This window comes from Nestor notabilis, unplaced genomic scaffold (genome assembly GCF_000696875.1).
Source record: "Nestor notabilis isolate BGI_N333 unplaced genomic scaffold, ASM69687v1 scaffold11467, whole genome shotgun sequence".
NCBI lineage: Eukaryota > Metazoa > Chordata > Aves > Psittaciformes > Psittacidae > Nestor > Nestor notabilis.
The window spans coordinates 12,140-31,849 of NW_009935156.1; the positions used below are offsets into that span (position 1 = coordinate 12,140).

At 42.5% G+C, this 19,710-nt stretch overlaps 2 protein-coding genes across 2 annotated transcripts in view; both read left to right on the forward strand.

Annotated features, from left to right (window-relative positions):
* LMAN1 (lectin, mannose-binding, 1) overlaps window positions 1-1,190 on the forward strand; it is a gene marked incomplete at its 5' end in the record, with an annotated part of 12,438 nt that extends 11,248 nt beyond the window's left edge. The window contains one exon of the mRNA XM_010017711.1: window positions 835-1,190. Within this exon, the coding sequence (XP_010016013.1) occupies window positions 835-871 (37 nt within the window). The remainder of the gene's footprint in view (window positions 1-834) is intronic.
* Window positions 1,191-6,997: 5,807 nt separating this feature from the next.
* CPLX4 (complexin 4) lies at window positions 6,998-17,035 on the forward strand. Its single transcript, XM_010017709.1, has 3 exons — window positions 6,998-7,164; window positions 9,644-9,731; window positions 16,808-17,035. Exons 1-3 carry the CDS (start codon window positions 6,998-7,000, stop codon window positions 17,033-17,035), a joined length of 483 nt encoding a protein of 160 aa, XP_010016011.1.
* Window positions 17,036-19,710: the final 2,675 nt, after the last annotated feature.

Consider the following 19,710-nt stretch of genomic DNA (forward strand, 5'->3'; position numbering starts at 1 on the left):
TGGGATGTTTTCTCTGTTCTCTTCTTCTCCCTATAATGTCATAATGCTCAAATTAAATTTGCATTGATGGGAAGGAAAACCTATTGACAGTAAGGACTGGTTGGTAGTCTTCCTTCTTGCTTCTCACAGACCCTAATCAGGATAAGGAGTAGGGACTAGAAATAGCTGCATTGTCCTTCAGAGGGAAAATGCTGTTTGCTACTTCTCTGGAAGGATAACTAATATTAATATAAGACCACTGCTGGTGATTGCAGTAGTTTTTGTGTATCTTCTTCTCCACAAAGTGGAGAGAGTGCATTTCCTACATATGTCATGTTATTCCATCAACTGAAATGATGGCTTTCAAGGCAAATGAGGACCTGGTCCCCACCAGTTTTTTGATGCCTTGGTAATTCTAGCATCTTTGTGTGGCTGATCCACAGTATCTGTATCCACTAAGAAAATAAGTACGTTCTGTGCCAGAGGGAAAAGGAAATTCCATTTCAAGTGAATTCTTCCACTATTTGATTGCATGTGTTTCCTTCTCTGTGATTTTTTTAGGCCAATCATATACTGAGAAGCTTTAGTTTGTATGTTCTTTCACAGCTTCTGGTTTGTCTGGAATGTCTCATTTCCTTCTGTGTCTGATCCAAAATTGGAACTACAGTGATGCTACTAATGTCTTTGTAAATAGAAAAAAATGTATCCTGCTTTTGTGATACGACTTATATTTGATTTCCCTAAGTCTCTGTTGACAAGGAATGGAATCTTTTAATCCCCAAATAAATATTTAAACCAGTTAGCTAGCTTTATACTATAAGTACTTAATAAATTCTCTTCTGCTTTTTCTTTCAGGAGTCAACAAGAAGCAGCAGCCAAAAAGTTCTTTTGATGACCTCTTCCCTTTGTGTGTACGTAACGGCAGTATGTATGCACAGAAAACTTTTGTAAATGAGGGAAAATTTAGTGTTTGATATACTTCAGTATTGTAAATTATTGAATTTTGTTAAACAAAATGAGTTCCAATTTAAACTGTTAATGCTAAAGTTACAAATGGACTGGGGAGCAGCAGAGCAAATGCTAGATAGGGGAAGACTGTGGCCCCTATCTGGGTTGTGTTTTCAGCTAACTTCTTACATGTACTGGAAGGCAAATGCCATATTCTTCTTCTTTTGTTAAGATTGCAGAGGAGGGAATTGAAACACCCAGGTTTGGTTGTTCATAAAGAGACTTGCAGTTGGATGATTTGTGCAAAAAGCTTCCTATTAAGTGTCCTGACAGATTTGCTTAAAAAAAAAAAAACAAAACCAAACAACCAAGAGCAAGCAAATAAACAAAACACAACCAAAAACTAACAACAAAAAGAAAAACCAACCAACCCCAAACAACTGTTCTCTGGGGGTTTTGGTTTTTTTTTTGAGGGGGTTGTGAAGGTTTTTTTTTATGAACACTTAAGTTTCACACTTGGATTTAACAGTTTAAGCATTGCTATGTTAATTGTAACTCTGCATGAAATACAGATTTAAACACTTTTTAATATGTGGACACAAAGACAGACCTTTAGCAGTCTGACTGTTGATACCTGACATAGAAAACAGACTATACTGAACAAGCAAATAGAGGCTTATCTCCTTATTTTGGGTTTTAGTTTTAGGTAGTGAGAGAAAACATGATAAAGTAGTTTCTTCAAGTATATTGTGGGACTGAGTTCTTTTTCATAGTTTCAAGTGTGTCTGTAATTTTGCTTGGAGATTTGTGGAACTTCTTCAGCAAAGATATTATTGCTTAATCTGTTTTTATTAAGGGTATGTTTAGCGTATGTCTTTTTATAAAGCTGTCTTCTGTCTTTCATGTATCAAATGGAAATGCTTTAAGTCTTAACATGGCAACTGTTCTAAACTACAGCTGTTGGGTGTTTAGCCCATTTCTTCACAGGTTGTTGTTTCAGACATGTTTGTTAATCCGGTAGCTATTGTAGAACCAGTATTGTGTGTCAGTTCCTGCTTAGTGTCAAAAGCATGAGACTGAACATGAGTGTTTGATACTGCTTATCAGGTGAACATTTGCTTCAGGAAAGAAACAAAGCAGAGAGCCCAAATTAGGAATGTGAGATGAATTCATTTTGCCTTGTTTACATATCTGTGATAACGTTGTCCTTAGGGCGTTTGTGTGTAGAGCTAGAATAGGGGGGTTTGTTTTGGGTTTTTTATAATCCTATAAAGTACACAAATGCATTGGGATGTTTTGCTTTTAATTATTAATCTGTTTTTCTAAATCTGCATAAGTTATCTGGAATCTAGCGTACTACTACTGCATTCCTACACTCTACTCTCTTGGGGTGCAACACATGCTGCCAAATTTGCTGTAATGAAGAACACTTCAGTATTGTGCCTGTCAGTTTGGAGAAGTGATAAATCTATGCAACATACTTTGTTACTTAAATTATTGTGTCCAAAACGTGGATGTCTGTGCTATACCAATAAAACTGCCTACACGTATTTACATATCTACAATATGTAGTATGCTGTATGTGGTATAGCTTTATAGATTCATTTCTAAATTTGAGAAGTTTTTGCTGTGCTAATCAGAAACCACTGCTTCAGGCTGATCTTGCTGGATAAATAGGGTAAATCCTTACTTTAAACACCAGCAAATACTTACAGGTGCCTTGAGTCTAAGCTATTACAACCCTTATTCTTGTAACTAAACTTAATATACTTTCATAAATAGTTCTGAAAGCGTACAGTGTTGTTCCTTTCAATTGCAAGCCTTCCTGCATCAGTGCAACATCTAAAGAGAGCTCCTTCTCTCAAACAGGCTTTGCAAGGCTTTTTATTCAGAAAGGCTAGCAATTGTATGTCTAAGTGGGTGCATAGATCTGGGACAAAGAGGAACAGCTCTAATGGATCAATTGGAGGAAGTTTGTATTTTTGTTACTGTGAATTTATCCAGATAGAACTTTGCTTTTAAAGCTGGTTCAGCACATACTTTTGTGTCTTGTCTTAGAAAGAAGAGAAGGCTGGGGATGGTGTCTAGGGGGACAGCCTATAACTGCCTCTTCAGGATGAGGCTCAGCTCACGTGTTTATGCTGCTGATTGATCCAACAGATCTCCCATGTGCAACTAGGAAACTTTTTGTATTGGGGAGCAGAAGGTCTAATATGTAACGTCCAAAAACTGATAACTTTGCTTCGTGCTTCATTTCACAGTTGTCTCCTTGGAACTTCCATAATTGCCTTGTCACTCACTGGATCAAAGGAAAGCTCCCAGTTGCCCAGCTCAAATTTTGTCCTGTCTGTTCTTGAACTGATAGCAACAAGTGTGGACTTTAAGAATGTTTGTCAGTCAATGTAGCCTCCTGTTACAGCTGGCTACTAGAAGTTTCTTTTAACCCTAATAGTATGTTTGATTCTTATCAAGTAAGATTTTAGGACTAGGAGAAGACACCTTGGAATCTGGTTTGACAATATGGGGGAGAACAACTCTAATAACTACTTGAAGTGTGGATGCTAAGTAGCAAATAGTTGGCAGTAAAAAGAGAATTTCATTGTACTGGTCAGGGTATATTATCCATGGTCACACCTGAATCTTTCAAAAGTAAAACCCACAATATGGTTTGTAAATTGCCTAACTTCCTGTTTGAAGAAAATTTGACATTTATCAATGCATCAATTACTGTAACACCGAATACTGTCTACTGTTGGGTTTTTTTCTAATTCAGACAGCTGACATTGTCATATGTTTGTTTCTGACTAATGTAAATTGACACTTGGAGTTCAGAGATAACATTATTTGAATAAAGATGCATATTTTTAGTAAGGTTTTTTTTTTCTTTTAATTTGCTGTATGTCCATGAAATCCAAGCAAGTGTATCTGAAGCATTCTTTACTTTCTGTTCAGAGAGTTTGAATGCTTTGAGATCTGGGTTCAGTCCTACCTGATGCTGGAGAATTAACAGCATTCAGAGGCTGAGGCTCTGCCTACATTGAAGGGACAGATGACTGGCACTGATTACAAGGATACACTGAATCCAGAGTTCATTCTGCACAAAGGGATTATATCCTCTATGTTGCGGTCTAGTGCAAGAGTGGCTCGAACTTAAAAGTAAGATTCGCTCTACAGCTTGTGTTAAGAGTATCAAACTTGCCTTCAGGATCAGATGCTTAGAGTTAGAAGTTGACATCCTGCTTTACGTTTAAGTCTCTTAACAGCCAGTAGAGTTCCTTGCTGCCTGGTTTGAGTATATCAAGTACCTCATTTTTGAGCTGAAGATTGCCTGTATTGCTGAAGTTCATTCTTCAGATTCCCCAACCTGCTGTCACCAGGATGGTGTATCTCCTTGCTTGCTTTTTGTGTTTTGGTTTGGGTTTTAACTGTTCTGCCCAGTAAACCATGTCTGTGGTAACCTCCCACAGGAAGAGTAAGTATCATTTTCTCCCAGTGAGAAGTAATTTCTCTAACAGGTGGAGGAGAGGAATCTTTAATTGAACCTATTCAAGCAGAGAAAGCCCTAAACCACCTATTTCTCTCTGTGCAAATGTGTAATGTTCCAATTTACATAAAGGGTGACAACCTCTTCTAGAGGGATGAAGCTGGAGGGGTGGAGTCTTGGTCCTTTCAAAGAACACTTGGATGCTTTTGAATTTCGTGGTTGGAGTTGTATGCTGTGATCGTGTTTTGGGAACACAGTCTCTAGAAAAGGCTGGGAGTTTGGGTACTTGCCAGCCTATAGCGGAATCAAGTGCTGCATGTTGTATTTGCAAGGTGTGCAGTACAGACACACTGGTGCTCCTGGTTCTAGTTAGAAGAACTTGAAATAAAGATGAGCTAAACACTGCAAGTGACTCGAGGTATTTGGCACTAAGTAGTGACATTGTGTGACGTCATTCCAGCATTTAATGGAGTGGCTGTAAAAGCACAAAGGAAATGCTAACAAGCAAAAGCTACATTTATCTGATCTTAAGCTTCTCTTGTAGCATGTTTTTGTGTGATGCCCAGTATACTGTTAATGAACTCATACATTTTAGGATCAGTGCATAAGCCATGCCTGTATATTACTTCAACCTGTTCAATGATTTTGGCAAGCTGCTGAAAACCTCTTTGTGATCTGTATGTGGTCCATGCAGTATTTCATGGCCCCTCTTGTGCCATGTCCTTGTGTAAGACAGAGCTTGGCTATGGGGCTGAGGCAGGGTGAGGAGTTGATCTTCCAGCCCCTGATGTCCACGTTGCCAGTTCCTGTTGTGAGCAGTAGATGGAAAGGTCAGCAAGATTGAAACTTCTTTTCCAGAGTTGTGATGTGCCCTCTTTCTCTATCCACCATCTATTTCTAGAGATACCTGAATTGACCAAGCACCTTCTCCTTTCCCTTAGGATTATCTGTCTCCTGCTCGAGATCCACTGTGTTCTGAGCAGTGTGGGGCCGATGGCTTATTCTAGTCAGGCTGAAGTTTGGGAACTAGCAATCGCTTTTTTTCAGGGACTTGCTCTTGGCCAAGCCCCTCTTGTATTTAACTCAGCCCTTTATTTTCACTTCTTCCTTTTAAATTAGGCTGCGTAGCAGAGCGGGGCTCTTGTGGACTTGTCCTGGGTCATGGGATTGCCCCTACTGCTCAGCAGTCTGAGTGCTCCTCCAAAGACTGTCCTTGTCCTGAAAGAGATGCTGGATCAGGCCTGTTTGCAGAACTTCTCAAGTGCCAGCAAAATAGTTTTGTGATTTGGAATTTGTGCTTCTGAGTGATACTCTATTTAAAAATTTAAGTTTCTTGTTTAATCATTAATAATCCAGGATTATTTAATGTCCTGCCTTTTTTTTGTTTGTTTGTTTTTGTTTTTTCCTTTGTTAACAGTAAGAGGTCTGCTTTAATTAAAAGGCTCTAATACAGATTAAGGCTTTAGGCAAACGGGAATCCTCCCAGCTCTCGGTGAAATTATGAGTGCTGGGAGAACCATTTAGATAATCAAAATTAGTGTTTCATTAAGGCATGTGCAGTCAGCCATAGCAGAATAAGTGCTCAAAACCCAAACCCAGGAACTTTTGAGGCCTATCAGATGATTTTCTTTCCCAAAATAGCCTGTAGTCTCAATAGCAGATCCTGAAAATCTTCACCTGAATAGACATGGTGAGGCTAATGATGTGAATAAAAGGTTGAAAGATGAAGACCTACAGAAGCAATCCACAGCCAAAAGCTAGCAAAGCATGCAGAATCAGTGAGATTAATTTCTCCTTTACCGACAGTCGAGATTAAAAACACTAGGTATTCTGTGCAAAGTGGTGACCTAGATGGAGACAGCCTCGACCTAGAGGAGTTGAAATTAATACTAAGGAATGAAAAGTAGGAAGATGCGATTTGGTTTTCTTGTGATTACTTCCTTGAAAATCAAGTAACCCTAGCAGTACTGCCCCATTCATCTGTGAGGCAAATCAACCATACGAAAAGTGGATGAAGAAAAATCATTCCATGTACGTTTGGTCCAATGTCATAAAACGTTAATCAATAAAAAGTATTGGGGGTTTTGCTTAATGAGGAATTCCAGTGTATAACCAAAAGGGGTTTTGGCTCCATAGCCTGAAATTCACAATTTCACTATGGGCATTTAGTCAATCAGGTTTCTAATTCGGATCTCTTGCGTTCCAGGGAATGTTTTCATCTCTGAAAGTGAGAGTTTCGAGATTTAAGAAGTCAAAATGCTGTTGCACACTATAATTGAATTGTGTGTGTGCATGGGTACAATTAGCTTAAGGTATTAATATAAAAAGTAGGTAGCTGCATCTAATGTTTTGGTTTTTTTTGGAGTAATCTGAACCATCTGCCTCTAGATATTAAGGAGTTCACTCTTTAATCCAGATTATGGCTGACAAACTGGTTTTGGCATTCACGTTTCACTAGCATTGTGCCCTTGAAGAGCTGATGGGGCTGTAGAAACTCTCTTGCTTATAGTTGCTGGTTTTGAGAACGGTTTTGGTTTCGTTTGGCTTTCTTGTAGTTGTTTGCTTATAGCTCCTTTTTCCTTGAAGATGGCTTTTCTAATGAAAAGTATGTTGAGCAACCAGGTAAAGAATTTGGGACTTGGAGGTGGAGGGGAAGAAAGCAAAGAAGAAAGCACTCCTTCTGATCCAGCAGCAGCTGCAGGAATGACCAGAGAGGAGTATGAGGAATATCAAAAGCAAATGGTTGAGGAGAAGTGAGTACCTGTTCCCTTATTATCAGTATGGGGCTGATTGTTGGTAACTTTGTGCAGATAAAAATAACCCAAGAAAAAGCCAAACATTCAGCACTCTTTCTTTTTACTTAAAGCAGATGGATCTTTGCGAAAGAGACTTTCCAAAATAAAAGTTCACCAACTGGAAATGCTAAAATACTATGTGTGTCATCTGTCCGTCCGTGTCCCCTGTCCCCCCCCACTCTCTCCTTGGCTTTCCTGCCATCTCCACACCTTGATAGGCTGGATACATTCCTAGTTGATGTTACTTTACCATAGGTACAAGCTGTTGTGCAGGAGTTAATTCTAAGATGTGTATGATTTGTTCGCCTAGAACTCAGTGTGGATACGCTTTCAGTACCCTTTCAATACTCAATCTTTTATTTGTCCACATCTACTATGGCAGATATGGAAAAAGCAGTGAGTGCTGCATTAAACGGGTGATATTTATCTCGATAAAAGTTTGAAGATGGTTATTCTTTGTAGTTGCATTTTTTAGGGTTTGTTTTTTTTTTTTGGGTTTTTTTTTTTTTTTTTACAAGCTACTAAATCAGAACTTTTCAACTGATAAATTTCATTCTTTTGTCTGTAACTACAATTTTTACCACTTGCTGTGTTTAAATATCAAACCAGAAGTAAAATAGAGGACTTGACAGGTAGGAGTTCAAATCATACATAATTATAAATAAAACGCTTGACTTTTAAATCTCAAATGCATCTGTTCCTGTAATGGTCAATTACATAATGGTTGTGTAAATCCTTCATGTAAGATGATTATAGGTGAAAGGTTAATGACTGACGGCATTGAGGTATCCAGGTCTGTATTTAGCAGCAGCCCATTCTGTCATAAACCCCTGAATAGTATCATTTGCTTTGGAACAGAATGCAGAATGTTTTGCTGTGCTTTTTGTCAAGGGATATTTAAAAGGAAAGAACCCATCTGCCAACGGGAAGATGCTTGATTGAAACCGAGAATCAAAACTGTTCCTGGGATAGGGAAAATACTTGGGAAAAGGATTACTTCTGTAAGGTTTTCAAGTGTGGTTGTGTTACACACTGACCTGTGCTGAGGAATTGGTGCCACAGGCAGAGCATCTGTTCCAGGGCACTCTGGATTTTACCCAATTTCCAACTCCATGGAAGTGGAGATCGGAGAAGTACCTTGCTGGCGTCATAGTTGGCCATCCTGGCTTCGGGTTCTTCTCAGGTTTTGAGTTGGCTTGGGTTTTGTTTGGGGTTTTTTTGCGATTAAACGCACAAAGAAGTACAGATTACTGTGTCTCAGGAAAATGTCATATGCAGAAACAGATGGGGGCTTGTGCTGGCAGCCTCCAGCATGGTTGCATAGAAGTTGCTTCCAGCATCACAAGAGTTTAAGCACGAGGTGACCACCAGTTTGTGCTATACATCACAGGCTGTAATGCAACTACTCTTATACCCATTTCCTGTTCCTACAAAGCTTCATGTTCCAGGGAATGGTTAGATCCTCCAGAACAAAAAGGTGTAAGATTAGGCCAGGCAATATCGGGAGATTGGCTGAGCAAGTTTTGCCAGGTCTTCCCACGATGCCAGGACCAGTTAAAAGCTCCAATCTACCTGAGCAGAAAATCTCCTCCTGCCCCTCAGCCTCAAAGGACACCTGAAGGGATGTACAGTAATGCTGCACATGCACTGCCCTGTGGGAACATATCCCAGAACTGATTATGGCTGCTAATGGCTCCTCTAGGGGAGAATTGGGCAACATGAAGAGGAAGGTTGAGATCAGTGAGTGGCTGAAAGAAGTTTAACATGGCTTCCAGTTAATGTTCTGAAACAATACATGGATGCAGAAAAGACCAGGAAAAGTCATAGGTGACAGAGGCCATCCTGAGCTATTAAAGACAATGATGGAGAGACAACATCCAGCTCCAGTACCCTATACCACTGATTTTTGGAAGCCAGGCAGTTTTGATGCTTGGCCTCTTAAATTCTTTCTCTAAGTTTCCATTACCATCTCCTGTGGAGATGGGACTCTCGGATAGATAAACTTTTGGTCTGACCCAGAAAGACTATTCTGCTGTTGTGTGTATGGCGGTATACTGAGAACATCCCGTTTGTAGAATAGGAGCCTTGGCAGGCGGCTGTGTCTCTGTAAGTGCCCCAGTGGAATAAGCAAGGAATAAGCATAACTTCCCTGTTCTGCTTTCTGGAGTTGCTCATTGTTACAGTGAGCAGTAACAGCAAATACAATTGGTTTATCTTCTTCACAAGAATCAAGGGAACTATTCTGAGAACAAGCAGGAGGATGGGAATTCTCACCCCTTAACATCACTTTATTGATACCAGTAATTTTTCCTTCTATGCCTTTGGACAAGATCCATAACTTTGGGAATAACTCCTGTGTATAGCTTTATGCAGCCAAGCAGCTGGTTCAGTGTAAAAGACTCTATTGGTATCTTGAAACATTTTTTCTGACTTTCAGGATGGAAAGAGATGCAGCATTTGCACAGAAAAAAGCAGAGCGAGCCTGTCTGAGGGTTCATCTGAGAGAAAAGTACAGACTCCCAAAGGTAAGCCTGTAGTTCCTGACCTCACCTAGTTGAGTGGCCAACTTTGGCAACAAACTGATTGCCAGCACAGTTCTGAAAATGACAAACTGCCTTCACTGGTGGGATCCCCACTGCAGTTCAGTACAGAAATGGAGGAGGCCAGAGCCATGGTTTTCCTTAGCGATTGTTTCTTTTAGAGCTGTTTTTCTCTGCTCAGCAGGTGAATCTAACAGAAAGGCACTGTAGAGTCCTACATAGATGAAATGAATGAACCAGAAGGCACTAAAGTTTCCTAGAAAGCAAAGAACTGCAGGTTGGAGGGTTGTCTTTGCTAGAATCAGTGCGGTCTTAAGCAGAGTTCTACGTAGTTCTCTGAGATCTGTGTAGTTCCAGAGTATAATATAGTTCAGACCTTTCTGAGAGGGGAGCAGGATCTTTGTTTCATGGGCTTTCCAAATTATTCTATTATGTACATAATATTTATTAATTTCATCTTCTGATCTCTCATGTTCCTTTGGTTTAGCCCCATATGCTATGTTACTCTGCACTATTTGCACCATGACACAAGTTCTGCAGTTGCTGCTGTTGACTTTACCGGGAAAGGGGGAAAGTTTAAGAGCTGCTTCCTTCCACGCTGACACAGATAGGTAAACCATGTGTTCCCATAGCCTGTGATACCAGAGAGAGCCTTCTGTCTTCTAAAACCTGGGTTGCATCCACCCCTGAACTTCAGTCTGTGTGCAGGCAGTGAAAAAAGCTTATTTCTGCTAAGTCTTTGGAGGCTCAGGGTTGCGTAGGCTCCTTACTCATAGATTGTTAAAGGGTCATGTGAGTTCTCCCAGGAATAACTAATCTGAGAATGGTGGTGGTTTAAATGCTACTAAACTGCTTTTAGCCTGGTCACTCCTTCATTGCTTATGAAAGATTTCTAAAGAGATTTATTTTTCCAGCTTCGTTAAGATGTCTTTTTCTTAGAATTATGTCAAATATGACTTCAGGGACTCGCTGAAAATTTATCATTAGAGCAAATGCCTTATTTGAGCAAATAAAAGCTGCTACCTGGTGTCCTCTGGTTGCTGTTCCCTGTGCAGGCAGTGATCTGATGGTCTGATCTGTGCACCCTGGGTTTTCCCGGAAAGGCAGGACGCAGCAGTCAAGCAATTAGAAACTGATAAAGTCACCTGGGCTCGGAAAGTGATTAGGTGCTGTAAATACGAATTACAATTCAGGTCGTCTGCGCAGTGTGTTTGATGCTGTTTCTAACCCTGAGCCGGCAAAGGCCCTCTAGCGCCACGTTCCTCAAATTGCACCACTCTTCATCATTTGCTTAAACCCTCGAGAGGCCAGTTACAGTTTGCGTGAGAAGTGAATCAACCTTGCGACTTAAAGTTGTACCACCTATATTTAACCACTGGGGAGGCCTTACAGTCAGGGGTGAAAAATGTCTTTTCTCTAACTTTGCAATTGTGGGTTTTTTTGCAACCAAACCCGTGCAAAGTGACTGCAAGAAAGAGAAGTGCTGTTTTAAAAAGGATGGCAGAATGATTTGAGGCTGGTACTGAGAGGGGGGGCAAGGGAAAAAAATGCTGTGGAGAAGCCTGCCAGCGCTCACCCTCTGCCTGCGTCAGTGTTGAACAAAGCTTTCATAAGCAAATTTGAAGTGACCACAGTTCTATATAACAGCTCGTTTCAGATCAATATGCTCTCTCAGGACATTTGACTTTTCAAATTAGCTGAAGGCACAGTTTGTCATCTTAAAAAGTGAAGGGACACCTTCCACTAGCCCAGGTTGCTCCAAGCCCCATCCAGCCTGGCCTTGAACACTGCCAGGGATGGGGCAGACACAGCTTCTCTGGGCACCCTGTGCCAGCGCCTCACCCCCCACACAGGGAAGAACTTCTGACTGAGAGCTCATCTCAATCTCCCCTCTTGCATCTGAAAGCCATTCCCTCTTGTCCTGTCCCTAAGTGCCCTTCATATATAGGGGTAGAAGGAGCAAGGGCGGATTATGTGGTATGCGTCTCTGTATTCATCAGTTGCAATATGCCATTTGTTCTAGGCCATGGTGCTCAGCATAGTGACAAGAAAGAGGAAAGCGTATCTTCAGGGTGAGTTTAATTACAGAAAGATTAATTATGGGGGAAAAAAAAAGTACCAGATTTGAAGTGGTTGATTGGATTGCAGGCCTAAACCTCTAAACACCAGCATTTTCATTAGCAGCTGAGTAGTAAAATATCTTTAGGCTTTGTTTTCCTTTAGGAGGCATGTGCTGAGCCAGCTCCTGAACAGCAGTAGTTTCAAAGGCTTCAGGACAACTTGGTGCCCAGCTCTCAACTCCAAGTCAGGGGAGCTTGGGTGTCTCTGATTTTGAAAGTCTCCCATCTGTAGCGCTTCTTCCAGTTCTGAGATGGTGTTTAGGTCTCTGCAGTCACCCTTGGTGACCTCCAACAAGCACACTGCTACCTCACAGCACCCAAGAGCATGCAGTGGTGATCTCTCCCATCTGCACAGGATCTTGACTTTGGTACATGGCGCACTTTGGGGGCCAGATTGCAGTAACAATAATAGAAGGCTTGCCTCCAAGATAGGACAGGAGCTCTCAGCCAGCAAAGAAGATATTAAGCATCTACTCAGCTTTGCTGATGTGCAGTGGTAGCAAGTAAATTTTGCAGGATATGCTTTTTGGCATTTGTATCTACCTATATAGAGCTTCTTGAGTGAATGTCTGCTTGCTTTTCATCAGCCCTTGTGAAAACACATGTTATATCAAGAAGACAATGAAATTATTATCCCTGATAAAAATTCAACTCTGATACATTCCGGCAGCAAAATGCTCTCAGATGTGTGATAATGCATTAATTATTTTGAAAAATGAAAGTCATTTCAGGTAGCTTAGTAGGGGATAGAAACCCTGATTATTACCAGTATCAATCACTAGCACACATTGTAAATGCAAGCATGAAATTCAAGACTAAGCAGGGCCCCTTTTTCAGTGCAAAATCTAAAGCTCCGTGCTATCTGGGCCAGATTTATAAGGGAAAGCAGTCCCTTAATGAACCTAATCCTATTAACAGAATTGTCAACTTAGGTTTGTCATCAGAAAGATGTTTCTAGCCATGAGACATTAAATCTATGGACAACTTTTTCATCTCCAGAGTATTCAGTACTTTGCCTCCATGCAAAACATTCAAATAAAATAAATACATAGATAAATATTATAATTAAAAAAAACCCCACATCAAACTCTCTTCTTCACGTAGTGTTTCCTGAACTGATCTCCAGTAATCAGGTACTTTCTGCAAGGTCTAAACACAGGGATTTGAGTTGATGGTGCCTGGAAAGGAACATCTGACCACAGGCCTGTCCAAAGACCTCATCTGCAGTATGGCAGTCTCATAGCATGCATATTGACCATGGGCCCCACCACCCCTTTCACATCACTGATCTGCACTTGTATACACCATGTCACCTCAAATGTCAATATTCCCTGTCAGAGTATTGCCACATCAGTGCTGTTCTTCTGCCTGAGTGCTGGGGGTTGTGTTGTGATATATGAATTTCTAGCACCTCAGGAAGGGACTGTGTCATCTGCTCCATGCAGGTGGATGCCTTCCCTAGTCAAAGCACTTGTGTGGGCACTGCTCTGTGAGATTCTGTTACTGAACAGCAGGATGTTTCTCATTCACTGATGTTTAGAGCAAAAGAGTATTCGGATGCAATCAGGTGTCTTTTCAATAACAAGTGCTGCTGTAGACATTAAAAAGTAAAGTTCTTGCCGTGAAAGGGACGTGTAGTCATGTAATCTCTTGGTCTATTGTGTTATGATGGGAATATTGTCAAGGCTTGATTTAATGAATAGCACCATTCCAGACTTAAAGGGTTTTTTCCCTCCTATGCAGCCCTTGCATAAGCTCTAGCTGTGCTGCGGGGGATGCACATTGACCAGGCAGAAACAGAAACTTGGCTCAGGAGCAGCTCTTCTGTGCATACAGGCTTTAGATAAGCATCTGAAAACAAGCATTTGCTAAGCTTGAAGAAGAGCAGGGCCTGCTGGCACATAATGTGCTGGTAAGTGGGGTAACAGGAGGACTTAGACAACAAAAGACAGGATGAAGGTTGGGTGTAAGTCTCAGAAAGCAAAAGGAGACAGGATGAAGGTTGGGTGTGAGTCTCAGAAAGCAAAAGGAGACAGGAGAAGGAACTGGATAAGCAATTAGAAGGGCTGAGCTGCAGCAAGTGCTGAATTCTTTTGCTGATCTAAATGTTTTTTAGATCAGAGTGAAACAGCTGTGGATCCACTGTGGAAAACTGGAATCACTGTGTGTGTCAGGAGCAGTGGGAACAGGATTGCTCCTGTTCCTATGTGGGAAGGTGCCTATGAGGCCCTGACAGCTGGGGTGTCAAGCAGCTTCTGCACTCCTTCCTGTGCTCCAAACTGTGATCCCTGGGTAGGGATGGCACAAGAGGGTATTTGGGGGTGGGAGACAAGGCTGCTGGTTCCTACCTGTGAGGTACCTGCAGGCCTTGGATGGCACATGTCAGCGTGGGGCTGCTGCAGTACTTACCAAAGTTCCCGCTTGCAGGTCAAGGGAAGATGAACTCTGATTTTGTACGTAACTGGAACATTATAGATAATGAATCACAGAATCAGATCTGGATTCACCTACCTAAGGATCTTTGCACAAAGGCATAAGTAAATCTTATGACAGGGTAAGTTAGACATAAGGAAAGCAGTTCATCACACAGTGATGCTGAAAACCATTTGGTTCCCCTGTGGATTAGTCTGTGAACTTTGATCTCTTCTGTTTACGATCAGCCTTCATACAGACAGATTTAGGCTATATTTAGATTATAGACTGTGTTTTCTCTTTACACGTGTGTATCATGTATGTATAAAGAAGTCTGTGTTACATTGCACCTCTAACTAGATGGATCTGAGTCTGACTACTCCAGATGCATAATCAGGGTCAAGGAATATTAGCAGTCACTAGGGCTCTATCACCTATGCTGTTGAATTGTCAGACTAGTGTCTGACCCAGTTTTGGCCTGGGCGCTCTCCCAGGCGGTTCCCAGGGCCAGTCTGGGAGTTAGGACAGGCATTCCCAATGGGCAGTTGGAGGGGACCACCCTGTTTGGTAGGGCAAGAGAGCTCAATGGCATTGCAGTGGGTTGTTCCAGGCCAGCTGGCCTTGGGGCAAGAGACCAGTGCCAGGCATATTTAATTTACTAGAATAGACGTTGCTTCTGTGTTCTCAGAGATCCTAAAAGCATTGCTGAACATTTTCAGGGACCTGGAGCCTCTGAGGATTGGAGTCATCAGGAGGGAAGCCATCCAGTCCAGCACAGGTCTGGCAGGGTCCAGAGAGGTTTTCTGTATGGGTTGGTTAGAGCCCACAGCCCCAGCTGTCCTGTCTATGAGCCTTGCCTATTCTGGGTGCCCTTTGTAGTCCAAGCTGAGTGTGTTCTGATGCAGGGTAGTGCCTCTATCACTGTCCAACCCCTGTCTGGTTTTCAGCAAGGAACAGTCCCTACATGTGTCCAGCTGGGCCAGTCAGGATCTGCACACCCTGCTCACACTCTGATTGCAAGCTGCTGTCTTAAGCAATGACTTTGCAGCACCACATTTCTGGTCCTGACTTTCAGAAGTGAGAGCTTGGAGCTTGCAGACTCACTGCGTATTTGCACTTGCAGCATTAGCCTGACTTTGTGTGCACTGTGTAAAGAACACTTCTGCCAATTGGGATATTGTTCCTACTCCCACAGATCTACTAGGAGCAAGCCTCACCCAAAGGAGTCAAGAGACATCCCTACTCATTTTAGCCATGTAGTAGTAACTATCACGATACGCTTCTCCATGTTTTCCTAACAGATATGAGGAGAAATGAGGTTAATCAGTACAGCTATTGCAAATATAAAGCTGTGTAAATACACGTCACATAGTGGCTATGCAGTCAAGCATCCCAGTCTGCCTGTCTTGCTAGGGCCTGAACTACACAGACATTGCTCATATACATCCTCCCATTCATTCTTGCATTCATTCATTCATGCAAACCCAAGACCTCGCTCACTCTCAAAAACACCTCCTGCTGATAGCATTGCTGCTTATTCATATCAGGCCTTTGCTGCTGTCATGCTTCATTTTGGAGATGTAATGAGGCATTAATGCTTATCTTTGATGTGTGAACTGTGTCAAAATATCCTGTTCTTCTGAGCTCTAGATCCAGCAGAATCCACCATAAAATGTGAACAAAATCACCATTGTTTAAGAACTGACACAGCCCCACTGATGGAGCGTTTCAGTGGGCAGGCAGGAAGCGAGTGTGTGTAGCACTTGCTGCAGCTCAGCCCTTCTAATTGCTTATCCAGTTCCTTCTCCTGTCTCCTTTTGCTTTCTGAGACTCACACCCAACCTCCATCCTTTCTTTTGTTGTCTAAGTCCTCCTGTTACCCCACTTACCCCAGCACATTATGTGCCAGCAGCCCCTGCTCTTCTTCACAGCTCAGGGATACCAACCAAAGACTTAGGCACAATTTGGGGAAGATGGAGACTTTTGTTTCCGGTAATTCTTTCCTAAGTTTAATGCATCTTTCTTCAGGAAGGCTTCAGTTTAGTGCTGATACCTAAAAAACATCCACCAACAAAGGAATAGAGAAATGATAGCCACACAGTTATTCTAAAGCTCCTGCTTCATCGACTGAATCACACAACAGATGACAGTCTATTGTGGCGTGTCTTTGGTGGATGCAAATAACTTGTGGCTTTCCTGCAGTATCAGCATGTTACCACGGTTAACACATATGGCAAAGATTTTGAAAATGGCAAGTGACACTGAGGGCTTTCTTTTGACAACTGCTGAAACCTATGAACAACTACTGAAACCCTTCAGAGAGAGAGAACTGAAAACTCTTAGCACTTGGGGGGGGGGTTCCTGAGCCCCTGAATTCACAACTTTGACTGAAAAATCTGCGCCTATGTTTTGGTTCTCCTTAAAACAAATGAAAACCCCAAATAAGTGACCAAAAGAGCCTCAGTGATAGATCCTGGGGCAGCAGAAAGGCTCTCATGTGCTGTTCTTATTTTCTGCTTTTTGTACCAGAGTGAATTGGATGAGAATCAAATACAGATGGCTGGAGATGACGTGGGTTTGCCAGAAGACCTTCAGAAGATGGTGGCAGAAGATCAAGTGGAGGAAGAGGACAAGGACTCTATCCTGGGACAGCTGCAGAACATCCAGAATATGGACATGGATGCGATCAAAGAAAAAGCACAAGCCACCTTCACTGAAATCAAACAGGCAGCAGAGCAGAAATGTTCTGTGATGTAGAAGAGACACCGAGGTCCAAGGTTTGTGACTTCAGCCTTGTCTCAGAGGGGCTGGGCTGCAGAGTGAGTGCAGGCTGAGGAGTTCACTTAGCTCTATAGCATTAAATGTAAATATAGAAAAGAGAAGAGAGAGACTTAAAACCCCAAGGGGAGTTGGGGGGAAATGACGTGTTGTGACTGCCCAGTGTGAAGTTAGAACTGAGCCTCGCTTCTTAACAGAACATTTTTCCCCCTAGAACAAAATAGCTTCAAGAAAGCTGATACTGGGGAAAAAATGTGCCTTCCTCCATGTTTTCAAAGTGATCAAAATGCTGTTATATGTGGATTGAGAGAAAATGTGCTTCTGGTGCATAACATACAGGCAGCCACTCATTTAATAGTGCTTTCAGAAAGAAATTCATCTCTTTCTAATAAAGCCATGTACATTTCAAACATTTTGACACAAACCCAGTATTCAAATGTGGACTTTTCTGCAGAAACTCCTTTAAAACATGGTTCTGACCATCTCTGTTCTCAGTACAGCAAAAGGGAAAAGTGAAGCGTGTAACTACAGGTCGGGATAAAAATGTCACTGTATGAAACTGAGTAGGGACTTGCAGGGAACCAAGGCCTGATAGCTATCCACAAAGCATGGTCTGGCAGCAACAGAGACTTCTCCAGGCTGCTTTAATGTCTCTTAGCTTCAAATGCCCGTCAAACACCAAGAGACAGCAGAGGCCCCCAGCTTGGCTGCTCTGTGCCGAATTCTGGGGCGTGGGTACCAGCCAATCACTTGTTGAGGCTACAGTGAAAACGAGCTCACAGGAGTATCAGTCAGTCTGTGCTTGCACAGCCATAGTCACCGTGTATGACAACCCACCCCAGAGCTGTACAGCCCGTGCACATGGATGCTGTACACAACACTATTGCTGAGCCTGGTAAATTAAGGACTCTGTACGTTCTTCAACAGCTAGCCTGTGAATGAAGGTTGCAAATGAGCACATGTAGCACCTTCCTACAGGTTTGTAAGTCTCTTTCTCTCTTCCTCTACCCAGTCAAGTAAAAATGTTCATTTTAAATGAATTAATGCACTAAGTATGGTTTGTCTCTTTTCTTTCTCTCTTTTTCTGCCTCCTGCCTGCCTTCCTTTATTTCTGTCTTTTTACCTTTTCCTCCCTTTTTGAAGCATTGGTCCTGTCCTCCATAGGACAGCTCTGTGTAGGGGGGTTCTTGGGTGCAAGAGATCATCTTGGGAAAGCTCTTTCAGCAATTACTGTTCAAATATAAGCTGCATAGACCTGTTTGAAAACCTTTATCAAATATTTTCCCCAGTGCAGTCTCATGAAATGTGCCTTTTCTTCTTACTCACTTCTTTCTTACTTAAGAAACACAGAAGTTGCCAAGTTTTTAGTGTGTGGTGTCCCTGCTCATGGCAGGGGGCTTGGAACTAGATGATCTTAAGGTCCTTTCCAACCCTAACTATTCTATGATTCTATGATTCTAAGTTTTCCTTCCTCACTTTTTCCAGAGGATGCCCTGGTCCATTTAGAGAGGGATGTCAGTGGCTCTCACATTGCAACATATCATTTCTTCAGTTGAGAAGTCCTGTGTTCAGCATGTTCATCAAGCATCAGGGCTAGCAAATGCTAACTCAGTTTCAAACGCTGCCTAAACCCACCAAGGCTTCTGAGCCACTTTCTGTCTCTTGGGGTCCTGCTCTCACATGTTATCAGACAATTTAATTATCTATGTGGAAAGACAAGTGGGCTCTTTCAGGAGGTCATTACAGAAAGCAGGTAGAATTGTCACCAGCTCAGTTCAACCAGCCTTTGCTTTGTGAGGATCAATCCACTTCCCTCTCTATTTGTATAAATCTGCGAGGTAGGTGTCTCCGTACTGTTCTGTTACTTCACAGACTGAATTATCGTACCCACAAAACAAGCCTGAGGCTTTCAACCTTTGAATTAAAATGTGCCTGGGATATCCTGGAAATCTTCCTGGAAGCACCTGGAGGTTTGAAGGAGCCGATTACATTTGTCAGCACATTCAGGACCAGCATGTTCACGGATTCAAGGGTCAGAGAAGAAAGTACAGCCAGAATCAGCCAACAAGCGATTAATGAGGTTCCAAGAGCCTGCCGGGGCCGGCAGAGGTGAACGGAGCTGGGGGGCGGCTGCGGGATGGGGCCCTCCCCATGCACAGCGAGGGCTGCTCCCAGCCCTGACAGCGCTCACCTGCTGCTGGGAGGGGAGGGGGCAAATTCATGTGTACATATGTGCACGCACCTATGCACACATGTGCATGTAGGTGTACACGTCTCTATGTGTGTGTGTCTCTGTGTGTGCTGCACGGAAGAACAGCAGATTAAAGTGTTAGGTCACATGGGAGCTACTGCTGGACGGACCCTACCTGGGATTTGGGTTCTTACAGTTAATAGGATCGCTGGAGCTCAAGGCCGTCATCCCATCAGGATAAATGTCTCTGGTGCCCACTTTTAAGCAATCCGAATTCAATTAGGCTAATTGGAAAACAAGTAAAGAAGGATTGCATTAATATAGCCTTATAGCATGAACCTGCACTCCCTCCCTCCAGAGGGATGGCTGAGCGTGGGGAGCCCAGCCTCGTGCTGCTCCCCACTCAGCAAAGGCTGCCCTGCTCCCCAAGCAGCCATGGCCCACCCTGTACCCACAGCCAGGC